Source organism: Thalassophryne amazonica, chromosome 5 (genome assembly GCF_902500255.1).
Source record: "Thalassophryne amazonica chromosome 5, fThaAma1.1, whole genome shotgun sequence".
In the NCBI taxonomy this organism is placed as follows: Eukaryota; Metazoa; Chordata; class Actinopteri; order Batrachoidiformes; family Batrachoididae; genus Thalassophryne; species Thalassophryne amazonica.
In genome coordinates this window covers 118,570,993-118,584,260 of record NC_047107.1, presented here as the reverse complement: position 1 = coordinate 118,584,260, position 13,268 = coordinate 118,570,993, and the positions used below count along the sequence as shown (strand labels likewise).

Genomic DNA, 13,268 nt, shown 5'->3' with positions numbered 1-13,268 from the left:
GACTTTCTCCTCAGAGTGTGAAACATAAACCTTTGGCAACAGGCGGACATTAAGTGGTACAAAATGTCAAATCTGAGCTGTTTCTACATATCTTATCAGGTAACATTTGATACATGATCAATTTGTTCTTGACTAAAGCTGGCTGTTCATTACACGTTGACATGGTACGAAATGCACGGGAAATGAGTGTCTTCGCATCACCCCCCCAAAATGCATAAAACACTGTCATATACTGGATGGGCGTGTGAATAGCAACCAACATATTTGTGAATCTCAAATGCAGTTTTGTGCTCACATTGTCTCAATATTGCATAAGTGAGAAAAGCGATGAATGCGTGTGATCGGTGATTCACAAATGCTGAATCACGCTTTACAAACAGAATTTTCAGTTTTGCAAATGCCTTTTTTTTTTTAACAAATGAAAAAAAATGAATATACACATTTATTTGTAAACACCAACACACAAGTTACAAATCAGAAATTTGTGTTTCTGGTTCGCAAAACACGTGTGCAAATCAAGAACTATTTGTAGATCACCCTATGTGCATTTGCAGATAATAATGAGACAAATTTAACTCAATAAGTGTCTTTTCACTTATAAAAGTAAAGATTTGCATGTACACACTGTCTTTAAAGCAGACACACTGTTGATCGCTATTGCAATGCATTATGGGAGTTCAGGGTTTGTTTTTTTATTGTAGTACATGTTAGTTTAGCAGTGTTGTGAGTGTTATAGATTTGTTGTGTTTTGATAGTTAAAGTAGTGTAGTTAGTTTGATGAAGAGTTATGTTATGACCATGAGTGAAAAGTGCCTTGCGTTTTGATCTCATCTGCCACTATCTGTGTTGTTGTGTGTGAAAAGTAAGTGACAGTTTTTTGCAGCAGCCGAGCTCCTCACAGCGGTCTGACTTTTGCATAACACACAACAGGCAGGAAGTAACATGTATGATTTTAGGGTTTGCAAAGGTTTTTGACCATTAAGCTTTACTCACTATGTCAGCAAAAAAACATTAGCAGACTGAAAGTTAGTAGAACTAAATTTAGCGGAAGTTAATTGGTCCACTGACGGTTTTCAAAGTTAGCTGAAAAGCTATTCCACTAATGAAAAAGTTAGCTTTGCTAATTAGCGGTTAGCAGACTGTGCCCACACCTGCCTGAAGTACACATATATTTAAATAAAAAGTTCACATTTGCAACACGGGGAAAACCATACATTGCTATAGAGTTCATTGTAATTTCAAGCTCATACAAGGGACGCAGAATGGACTCTGTCCCCGTGTATTGTCTGTCCCTGTAATTTGTTCCATAGATCAAACTGAAATTTGATCTATGTAAAGGGGTGGAGCAAGGAATTTTAAAAAGACTTTTCAACATTGCAAGTTGGTGATATTTTAGGCTTTGATGGAGGTATAAAGTCTAGTCAGTTCCGCTATAGCTGCACTATAAAAACCTTTGGATGAAATAATTTTAAATGTCAGCAAGGAGGCATCAACAGTTTCTTTTTTTAAATCACAGGATTTACAACCTGCATAACTTCCGTATGAGGTCTTCAGGTCTTTTGCTGATCTTCTTGGGGAAGTCCATCTTCTCAATGCCTTTGAGGATGAAGGTATACGTCATCATCTGATCACTCCCTGTGAATGGAGGGCTGCAGAAACATCAGCACAGACTTCATCTAAACCTTCTGGTGTACTGGAGAAAAATCACTGTTCACTGTCTCCATCAGTCGCCATAAAAGACCATTAAAAGCCCAAAGTAATACAGCAGACAGCCAGAACCAGAGCTGGTCTAAAACCTGTTACAGTTTAGGTTCTTGTGTTCCAAACCTGCCAGTGAGGAGCTCAAACACCAGAATGCCCAAAGACCATAAGTCCACACTGAAGTTGTGGCCTTTGTTGAGGATGATCTCTGGGGCCACGTACTCTGGTGTCCCACAGAAGGTCCATGTCTTCTGCCCACACCTGATCTTCTTGGCAAAGCCAAAGTCAACCTGTGAAGGTAAATCAACACTCTCTGGTCACCCTGGCAGGAGAATGGTTTAGCCCAATGGTGAACTCTAAAAGGTTCTCAAGGAGCATTTTCAGGAACACAGAAAATGCATTTTAAGATTGAGGATCTTCAGCAAATCTTTGTTGTGTTACTCAAGTGCTTATTGTTTTTTTGTTTTTTTTTGTTTTTTTCAGCACATGTTGTGGAAGTAGTAGTGGAACAAAATCATCTGGTAATTTATGGTAGACATGGGACTTCACGTTGACTGACAAAACATATACTGTATTTTCCAGAGTAGAAGTCACACCTGTGTTCTGTATGTGAAACTCACTTTTTAACAGTGTTTCCCTGGGGACAAGTTTAAGAATGGATAGCGTGTGCTGTCAGTTAATTTAAGAACTTTTAAATTCTAAATATAACCATGATGGACAAATAAACATGCTTTGGACAATATATTGAATGTTTTTTGACACCATTTGAACAAATCCTCAGATACAGATGGAAACATGAACAATGGATTTAGGCAGGATGTCTTGAGCCTGTGGTGTGTACTATAAGGACTTTTAAATTTAAAAATAAATAATAAAATCTAATTCCTTGACAATAACCCCCATTTCCTTGACCCTGCTAAAGTGAAAAGCAATTTTGACCTTTTGCCTTTGCCAAGCATGATGCAAGTTGGGGTGGAGGGGAATTTTTTTTATTTTATTTTTACTTTTAACCCTAATGGTGTTGGCAAATTTGGACTAGCATGGACAATTACAGAACTCGTCCAAACCCAGTGACCTTGGCCTTTAACAAAAGGGCAACACCAAGGTCGGGATTCACACAAACACACACCAAGCAGGGGGGCAGACAAACAAAGGAATGATGTTTGGCTCAGTTTGGGGCACTGACCAGTTTGATGTACCCCTCAGTGTCCAGCATCAGGTTCTCAGGCTTCAGGTCTCTGTAGAGGACGCCTTTGCGATGAAGGTAATCAAAGGCCTCCGTGACACAACCAACGCAAAATTTGGCAGTTGCATCGTCAAAACATCCCCTGTGGATGAGCGAATGAAATTCACTCGTCTGTGCAGTGATTGGTGGAGATGATGTGTCACCTGGTGGGCGGTGCCAGCGTGTGGCTCACATGTCTCTCAGCAGACTCCAGATTTCTCCTCCCAGACACGCCTCCAGCAGCATGTAGACATATTTGTTGTCCTTAAACGTGCGATAGAGTCTGCAGACAGAAAGGACATGTCCAAATTTAAAGCATTCAGGACCTGATTTACCAAGATCCCAGATAATGAATGCTAAATTAAGTAGGCTTTCCAAACTTTTGTGCAGGTTTTTTTTTTTGCAAATGATAGCGGGTGGGAACACGATGTAGCCAGCAATCAATCAATCAATTTTATTTATATAGCGCCAAATCAGAACAAACAGTTGCCCCAAGGCGCTTTATATTGTAAGGCAAGGCCATACAATAATTACGTAAAAACCCCAACGGTCAAAACGACCCCCTGTGAGCAAGCACTTGGCGACAGTGGGAAGGAAAAACTCCCTTTTAACAGGAAAAAACCTCCAGCAGAACCAGGCTCAGGGAGGGGCAGTCTTCTGCTAGGACTGGTTGGGGCTGAGGGAGAGAACCAGGAAAAAGACATGCTGTGGAGGGGAGCAGAGATCAATCACTAATGATTAAATGCAGAGTGGTGCATACAGAGCAAAAAGAGAAAGAAACACTCAGTGCATCATGGGAACCCCCCAGCAGTCTAAGTCTATAGCAGCATAACTAAGGGATGGTTCAGGGTCACCTGATCCAGCCCTAACTATAAGCTTTAGCAAAAAGGAAAGTTTTAAGCCTAATCTTAAAAGTAGAGAGGGTGTCTGTCTCCCTGATCTGAATTGGAAGCTGGTTCCACAGGAGAGGAGCCTGAAAGCTGAAGGCTCTGCCTCCCATTCTACTCTTACAAACCCTAGGAACTACAAGTAAGCCTGCAGTCTGAGAGTGAAGCGCTCTATTGGGGTGATATGGTACTATGAGGTCCCTAAGATGAGATGGGACCTGATTATTCAAAACCTTATAAGTAAGAAGAAGAATTTTAAATTCTATTCTAGAATTAACAGGAAGCCAATGAAGAGAGGCCAATATGGGTGAGATATGCTCTCTCCTTCTAGTCCCCGTTAGTACTCTAGCTGCAGCATTTTGAATTAACTGAAGGCTTTTCAGGGAACTTTTAGGACAACCTGATAATAATGAATTACAATAGTCCAGCCTAGAGGAAATAAATGCATGAATTAGTTTTTCAGCATCACTCTGAGACAAGACCTTTCTAATTTAGAGATATTGCGTAAATGCAAAAAAGCAGTCCTACATATTTGTTTAATATGCGCTTTGAATAACATATCCTGATCAAATAATGACTCCAAGATTTCTCACAGTATTACTAGAGGTCAGGGTAATGCCATCCAGAGTAAGGATCTGGTTAGACACCATGTTTCTAAGATTTGTGGGGCCAAGTACAGTAACTTCAGTTTTATCTGAGTTTAAAAGCAGGAAATTAGAGGTCATCCATGTCTTTATGTCTGTAAGACAATCCTGCAGTTTAGCTAATTGGTGTGTGTCCTCTGGCTTCATGGATAGATAAAGCTGGGTATCATCTGCATAACAATGAAAATTTAAGCAATGCCGTCTAATAATACTGCCTAAGGGAAGCATGTATAAAGTGAATAAAATTGGTCCTAGCACAGAACCTTGTGGAACTCCATAATTAACCTTAGTCTGTGAAGAAGATTCCCCAATTTACATGAACAAATTGTATTCTATTAGATACATATGATAAAAACCACCGCAGCGCAGTGCCTTTAATACCTATGGCATGCTCTAATCTCTGTAATAAAATTTTATGGTCAACAGTATCAAAAGCAGCATTGAGGTCTAACAGAACAAGCACAGAGATGAGTCCACTGTCTGAGGCCATAAGAAGATCATTTGTAACCTTCACTAATGCTGTTTCTGTACTATGATGAATTCTAAAACCTGACTGAAACTATTCAAATAGACCATTCCTCTGCAGATGATCAGTTAGCTGTTTTACAACTACCCTTTCAAGAATTTTTGAGAGAAAAGGAAGGTTGGAGATTGGCCTATAATTAGCTAAGATAGCTGGGTCAAGTGATGGCTTTTTAAGTAATGGTTTAATTACTGCCACCTTAAAAGCCTGTGGTACATAGCCAACTAATAAAGATAGATTGATCATATTTAAGATCGAAGCATTAAATAATGGTAGGGCTTCCTTGAGCAGCCTGGTAGGAATGGGGTCTAATAGACATGTTGATGGTTTGGATGAAGTAACTAATGAAAATAACTCAGACAGAACAATCGGAGAGAAAGAGTCTAACCAAATACCGGCATCACTGAAAGCAGCCAAAGATAACGATACGTCTTTGGGATGGTTATGAGTAATTTTTTCTCTAATAGTTAAAATTTTGTTAGCAAAGAAAGTCATGAAGTCATTACTAGTTAAAGTTAAAGGAATACTCGGCTCAACAGAGCTCTGACTCTTTGTCAGCCTGGCTACAGTGCTAAAAAGAAACCTGGGGTTGTTCTTATTTTCTTCAATTAGTGATGAGTAGAAAGATGTCCTAGCTTTACGGAGGGCTTTGTTTTTTATAGAGCAACAGACTCTTTTTCCAGGCTAAGTGAAGATCTTCTAAATTAGTGAGACGCCATTTCCTCTCCAACTTACGGGTTATCTGCTTTAAGCTGCGAGTTTGTGAGTTATACCACGGAGTCAGGCACTTCTGATTTAAAGCTCTCTTTTTCAGAGGAGCTACAGCATCCAAAGTTGTCTTCAATGAGGATGTAAAACTATTGACGAGATACTCTCACTTACAGAGTTTAGGTAGGTACTCTGCACTGTGTTGGTATTTGGCATTAGAGAACATAAGAAGGAATCATATCCTTAAACCTAGTTACAGTGCTTTCTGAAACACTTCTAGTGTAATGAAACTTATTCCCCACTGCTGGGTAGTCCATCAGAGTAAATGTTATTAAGAAATGATCAGACAGAAGGGAGTTTTCAGGGAATACTGTTAAGTCTTCAATTTCCATACCATAAGTCAGAACAAGATCTAAGATATGATTAAAGTGGTGGGTGGACTCATTTACATTTTGAGCAAAGCCAATTGAGTCTAATAATAGATTAAATGCAGTGTTGAGGCTGTCATTCTCAGCATCTGTGTGGATGTTAAAATCGCCCACTATAATTATCTTATCTGAGCTAAGCACTAAGTCAGACAAAAGGTCTGAAAATTCACAGAGAAACTCTCAGTAACGACCAGGTGGATGATAGATAATAAATAAAACTGGTTTTTGGGACTTCCAATTTGGATGGACAAGACTAAGAGTCAAGCTTTCAAATGAATTAAAGCTCTGTCTGGGTTTTTGATTAATTAATAAGCTGGAATGGAAGATTGCTGCTAATCCTCCGCCCCGGCCTGTGCTACGAGCATTCTGGCAGTTAGTGTGACTCGGGGGTGTTGACTCATTTAAACTAACATATTCATCCTGCTGTAACCAGGTTTCTGTAAGGCAGAATAAATCAATATGTTGATCAATTATTATATCGTTTACTAACAGGGACTTAGAAGAGAGAGATCTAATGTTTAATAGACCACATTTAACTGTTTTAGTCTGTGGTGCAGTTGAAGGTGCTATATTATTTTTTCTTTTTGAATTTTTATGCTTAAATAGATTTTTACTGGTTATTGGTGGTCTGGGAGCAGGCACCGTCTCTACGGGGATGGGGTAATGAGGGGATGGCAGGGGGAGAGAAGCTGCAGAGAGGTGTGTAAGACTACAACTCTGCTTCCTGGTCCCAACCCTGGATAGTCACGGTTTGGAGGATTTAAGAAAATTGGCCAGATTTCTAGAAATGAGAGCTGCTCCATCCAAAGTGGGATGGATGCCGTCTCTCCTAACAAGACCAGGTTTTCCCCAGAAGCTTTGCCAATTATCTATGAAGCCCACCTCATTTTTTGGACACCACTCAGACAGCCAGCAATTCAAGGAGAACATGCGGCTAAACATGTCACTCCCGGTCCGATTGGGGAGGGGCCCAGAGAAAACTACAGAGTCCGACATTGTTTTTGCAAAGTTACACACCGATTCAATGTTAATTTTAGTGACCTCCGATTGGCGTAACCGGGTGTCATTACTGCCGACGTGAATTACAATCTTACCAAATTTACGCTTAGCCTTAGCCAGCAGTTTCAAATGTCCTTCATTGTCGCCTGCTCTGGCCCCCGGAAGACAATTGACTATGGTTGCTGGTGTCGCTAACTTCACATTTCTCAAAACAGAGTCGCCAATAACCAGAGTTTGATCCTCGGCGGGTGTGTCGTCGAGTGGGGAAAAATGGTTAGAAATGTGAACGGGTTGGCGGTGTACACAGGGCTTCTGTTTAGGGCTACGCTTCCTCCTCACAGTTACCCAGTCGGCCTGCTTTCCCGGCTGCTCGGGATCTGCTGGAAGGGAACTAACGGCGGCTAAGCTACCTTGGTCCGCACCGACTACAGGGGCCTGGCTAGCTGTAGAATTTTCCAAGGTGCGGAGCCGAGTCTCCAATTCGCCCAGCCTGGCCTCCAAAGCTACGAATAAGCTACACTTATTACAAGTACCATTACTGCTAAAGGAGGCAGAGGAATAACTAAACATTTCACACCCAGAGCAGAAAAGTGCAGGAGAGACAGGTGAAGCCGCCATGCTAAACCGGCTAAGAGCTAGTAGCTGGGCTAAGCTAGCGGATTCCTAAAAACACACAAAGTGAATAATGTGTAAATAATTTAGAGGTGATTCAGCAGAGGGAGTGCTTTAGTTAAGGCACGTGAAGATTACACTGTGAAACAAATCGTTATCTAGTTAACTAGATCAATCTAACTGCGCAGATTAAACAGCTAACAGATACAGCAAAACACCGCTGTGCTCCGGAACAGGAAGTGATACAATACCGCAATGAGAGCCAACCACCAGTAGAGGCAAGCAAGAGCTCGCAATCGTATCGTTCTGAAGATTTCCAAATGCGCTGATAGAAATTCAGCAGCAGCAGCACGTAAATGAGGATTTTTGCACAAAATCAAATTCATTCAGCCACTTGCAGCTATGCACCTTGTGCAGTTGCCCACAAACTCTGCCACATAACTGAGCATGTTCACGTCCTCGCATTTTTTTTTAATCTGGTATTTCGGACATTTAATTATTGGTCCATCAACAGTATTTCAGCAAAGTGCTGAGTAATTATGCTGCATCCTACTGGTGGAACACAGCAAACTGTTCTCTGTGCGCTTTACGCACACAGAATTGATCAGGTCAGGTGTCATCATCCCACACAGACTCTTGAGACAGACAAGTGTGTGTTTGTGTAATTGACAAAGCGTGACACGGGGTGAGAACAAAATTAATTTAGTGTAATGTGATTGTAGATTTCTTTTTGTTCTGTGCAAGGACATGATATCACAGCGTGGTTCACATCAGAGAAACACATTTTATGCCACTTTTCAGGAGGTTTACTGTGGCCTTCACATGAAAGTGATTTTGAAGTGCAGCAATGACTGTAACGCTCAGAAGTCACACTCAAATATACTTTGAACTCAGCTTAGAAAAGTGCACGAAAAAACTACGATCCACCTGTTACACATGGAGATATCGAAACAAACAATGTAAACCATTAACTCTTTAAATATGCTTGACAATGAATGTTTTTTTAAATTCTGACTACGAGGCGGCGGTGTTTTGACATCTGTAATGTACAGTGAGTTAACACCCAGGTTTCAAATGTGTGATACCCAGACGCTAAAATTCCCTTTTTATCTTCATAAATCTAATTGCATGTGCAACCCTCACCTATCTGCATGTTTACATCCCACAATTTTGCCCATTCGGGCAGACAAACACCGAAATTGCAAATTCATGAAAGCAAATGCACTAAATGAAGCACACATGGGTGGAAAAACACAATCCTCAGTGCATACTTTTAATAAATCAGCATGCACTTTTTTCTTTTTTTTGCAAGTGCTATGGCATTCGTGCACATTTTTACACACACAAACAGTAAATCAGGCCTTCAACATTTTGCAAAAGCAGAGGAACAAAACACAACAATGTTGAACAGAACAGGCACTAAACACTAAACTCTCTTAAATCTTTTACTGCCAAATCATGTTTAACAGGATCTAAGTTGAAGCAATTAAAGTTAAAGCATGGAGAAATAATGAAATAAAGACGTGAAGAAAAGCAGAAGAAAAGGTCCCAGATGTGTCTGATGGTTTTAATATCTCAACCTGTTCTGTTGTGTGCCGTAAAATTTAATCATCTCACAAAGCACCGAGAAAAGTCGTATTTCACAGCAGAGGTCTTGCTGGCTCGCCTCCAGGCCTCAGAGCTCATCAGAAACTTTTAAGCCCAGCATCGAGAACCATAATTCTAAGAATTTTGTAGTTGGAGCCTGAATACTGACTTGACGACGAACGGCGAGCAAGCCTCGGCGAGGATCTTCCTCTCTGAGTGGATGTGCTCTTCCTGTTTGTTGTCCACCACATGCTTCTTCTTGATGACCTTTAACGCAAAGGTGACATCATCACCCTTTATCTTCACCTGCAGGTGGAAATCACAGGATGTGATGTAATAAAGTTCTAATGCCGCCTTCCAATCAGGTGTGGTGCCACAGAGTGATGGAAAAGACAGCTAGACAGGTACTGGATGGAGTTCATGGCCCACGGTTCAAGACATCCCGGCTCTGGGTTTCTACTGCAGACTGGACTCAAAATTTTCATCTGTTTGCCAGAACTGTTTCATGAACAACACAAAACCTTATGTAAAAGACACACACACACACACAAAGGGCTACGTCTGTCTGTCTGGGATAAACCCCCAAACTATAATATGTAGCCCTAAAAACTATATAGATTCTGAATCATGACATGGGGAACAAACTGGTACCATTTTTTTTAAAGTTGAACTGAAAATTACCCCCAAATTAGCCATTTACGTAAGACCATACAGTGTTGTACCATGTGCGATAAACTCCCATACTATAATATGTAGCCCTAAAAAATATATACAGTAGTGTTAAGAATAACAGTAGTGCTATGTGACTAAAAAGATTAATCCAGGTTTTGAGTATATTTCTTATTGTTACATGGGAAACAAGGTACCAGTAGATTCAGTAGATTCTCACAAATCCAACAAGACCAAGCATTCATGATATGCACACTCTTAAGGCTATGAAATTGGGCTATTAGTAAAAAAAAAAAAGTAGAAAAGGGGGTGTTCACAATAATAGTAGTGTGGCATTCAGTCAGTGAGTTCATCAATTTTGTGGAACAAACAGGTGTGAATCAGGTGTCCCCTATGTAAGGATGAAGCCAGCACCTGTTGAACATGCTTTTCTATTTGAAAGCCTGAGGAAAATGGGACCTTCAAGACATTGTTCAGAAGAACAGCGTAGTTTGATTAAAAAGTTGATTGGAGAGGGGAAAACTTATACGTAGGTGCAAAAAATTATAGGCTGTTCATCTACAATGATCTCCAATGCTTTAAAATGGACAAAAAAACCACAGATGCATGGAAGAAAATGGAAAACAACCATCAAAATGGATAGAAGAATAACCAGAATGGCAAAGGCTCACCCACTGATCAGCTCCAGGATGATGAAAGACAGTCTGGAGTTACCTGTAAGTGCTGTGACAGTTAGAAGACGCCTGTGTAAAGCTAATTTATGTGCAAGAATCCCCCGCAAAGTCCCTCTGTTAAATAAAAGAAATGTGCAGAAGAGGTTACAATTTTCCAAAGAACACATCAACTGGCCTAAAGAGAAATGGAGGAATATTTTGTGGACTGATGAGAGTAAAATTGTTCTTTTTGGGTTCAAGGGCCGCAGACAGTTTGTGAGACGACCCCCAAACTCTGAATTCAAGCCACAGTTCACAGTGAAGACAGTGAAGCATGGTGGTGCAAGCATCATGATATGGGCATGTTTCTCCTACTGTGGTGTTGGGCCTATATATTGCATACCAGGTATCATGGATCAGTTTGGATATGTCAAAATACTTAAAGAGATCATGTTGCCTTATGCTGAAGAGGACATGCTCTTGAAATGGTTTTTCAACAAGACAATGACCCCAAGCACACTAGTAAACCAGCAAAATCTTGGTTCCAAACCAACAAAATTAATGCCTCGCAGATGTGAAGAAATCATGAAAAACTGTGGTTATACAACTAAATACTAGTTTAGTGCGTCACAGGATTGCTAAAAAAGCAGTTTGAACATAATAGTTTTGAGTTTGTAGCAGATGCTACTATTACTGTGAACACCCCCTTTTCTACTTTTTTTTTTTTTTACCAATATCCCAATTTCATAGCCTTAAGTGTGCATATCATGAATGCTTGGTCTTGTTGGATTTGTGAGAATCTACTGAATCTACTGGTACCTTGTTTCCCATGTAACAATAAGAAATATACTCAAAACCTGGATTAATCTTTTAGTCACATAGCACTACTATTATTCTGAACACTACTGTATATATTCTGAATCCTCATGACATGGGAAACAAACTGGTACCATTTTTTTAAAAGTTAAACTGAAAATTACCCCCAAAAAAGCCGTTTATGTAAGACCATACAGTGTTGTACCATGTGCTTTTCATGCTGCCTCTTCTGTCTGTCTTTCTGTTTGTCTGGGATAAACTCCCAAACTATAATATGTAGCCCTAAAACTATATATATTCTGAATCCTCATGACATTGGGAACAAACTGGTACCATTTTTTTAAAAGCTGAACTGAAAATTACCCCAAAATAGCTGGCTGTGGGTATGACCAGCCAGATTCAAATTTCCAGCCCTGTATATGTATTGGCCATCATCTTTCTACAGTACACTCAGCACAGCACAGCCACAGCACACTCAGCAAAACAACAACATGCTTAGGCTGAAGCTGTGGGTATGACCAGGCAGATTCAAATTTCCAGCCCTGTACATGTGTTGTTTTTTTTAAGAGTCCTCTAGCTTAGCCAGAGGTCCTTCTGATGCAAACAAAGCACCCAACATACATGTTCTGATGGTGGGAGAAATCCAGGCACACACTTGTGATCATATACTCCAAGCCACCCTATTCTCTGTGTCTGTGAAAAAAATAGATGATTTGATGTTGAAAATAAAAATGTGAACGTTTCTTCTCACCAGTTCCACTCGTCCAAAGCCGCCGACCCCCAGAGTAGCGACCACGTCGAGGTGGTCAAAGGGCTGGGAGGCCGGGAACGCCGACACCAGGCTCTTCAGTTGGAGGTTGTGAGGGGACAACGGCTGGCTCTGATGACGTGACACTGACCTTCTGGACAGACACACGAAGGAGGGAGGAGGAGCTTCCATAATGGTTTCAACCAATGAGAAGAATGACGATGTGAAGCGATATGGCGTGTTTTGATTTTCTGCCATTACAATGTGAAGTTTACACAGTAACTTTGAAATCTGAAAATGTTCTACAGCCCACCCAAACCTTTAATCACAGATTTGAGCAACACACAAGACAAACATGAATTGATTTCACATTTGTTTATATAATGCTAAACTTAGTCATATAAATGATAAATGGCTTTGTTTTATTACTTTTGATTTCTTGTTACTGTTTGATATTTTAAAATAATTATTAATATTTTTGAGTGATTTTAACTTTATTATGAAATTTGAAATGAAATCTATTTATTTATGTACAATGACCTCTCACAGCCCAACTGCAGTACCTTGACAGCCCACTAGGGGTTGGCACACTTTGGGAACCAATGATTTAATTAATAAAGAATGTTGGTTTTACTTTTTTTGTCTTAATGTTTCTTTCATGGTTCAGTTTTCTACACAAAAATCTTATCTGCGTAACATTTACTATGACGTTCTTGCCTTATTTTGTCACACAGAAGTAATTAGCATATAGCTTTCCAAAAGCTAGTCTTATTCGTTTATCATGACTACTTTCAAAGTTTTATTCATTCCTGAGCACCTACTTGGCGTGCCTCTTCTTGTCATCTCGATCGAGTGTTGCCACATAGCCTTTGAGGTACTTCTGAAGCTCGTTGAATGTGCCAACTGTCTGATCAAATGTCCTGCAAAAATAAAAAATAAGAAACTCAAATTGAAACAAGTGGAAGCTTGGCGAGTTTCTGGTGTTGCCGGTGTAGCTATTAGCCATTGCTGTTAGCTCATAATCAACAACTCTGCATCATGAATTTACTTTTTATAACTTAAAATCAT

General features: G+C 40.1%; 1 protein-coding gene across 2 annotated transcripts in view; it reads right to left on the bottom strand.

The window, feature by feature from the left end:
- prkg2 (protein kinase cGMP-dependent 2) overlaps positions 1-13,268 on the bottom strand; it is a 59,831-nt gene that overhangs the window by 15,794 nt on the left and 30,769 nt on the right. For both annotated transcript variants that reach the window (XM_034171189.1, XM_034171190.1), the window contains exons 10-16: positions 13,022-13,120; positions 12,204-12,354; positions 9,484-9,620; positions 3,120-3,209; positions 2,888-3,029; positions 1,828-1,991; positions 1,527-1,649 (exon numbers count right to left, since the gene is read on the bottom strand). In XM_034171189.1, coding sequence (XP_034027080.1) covers positions 1,527-1,649; positions 1,828-1,991; positions 2,888-3,029; positions 3,120-3,209; positions 9,484-9,620; positions 12,204-12,354; positions 13,022-13,120 — 906 coding nt within the window. The remainder of the gene's footprint in view (positions 1-1,526; positions 1,650-1,827; positions 1,992-2,887; positions 3,030-3,119; positions 3,210-9,483; positions 9,621-12,203; positions 12,355-13,021; positions 13,121-13,268) is intronic.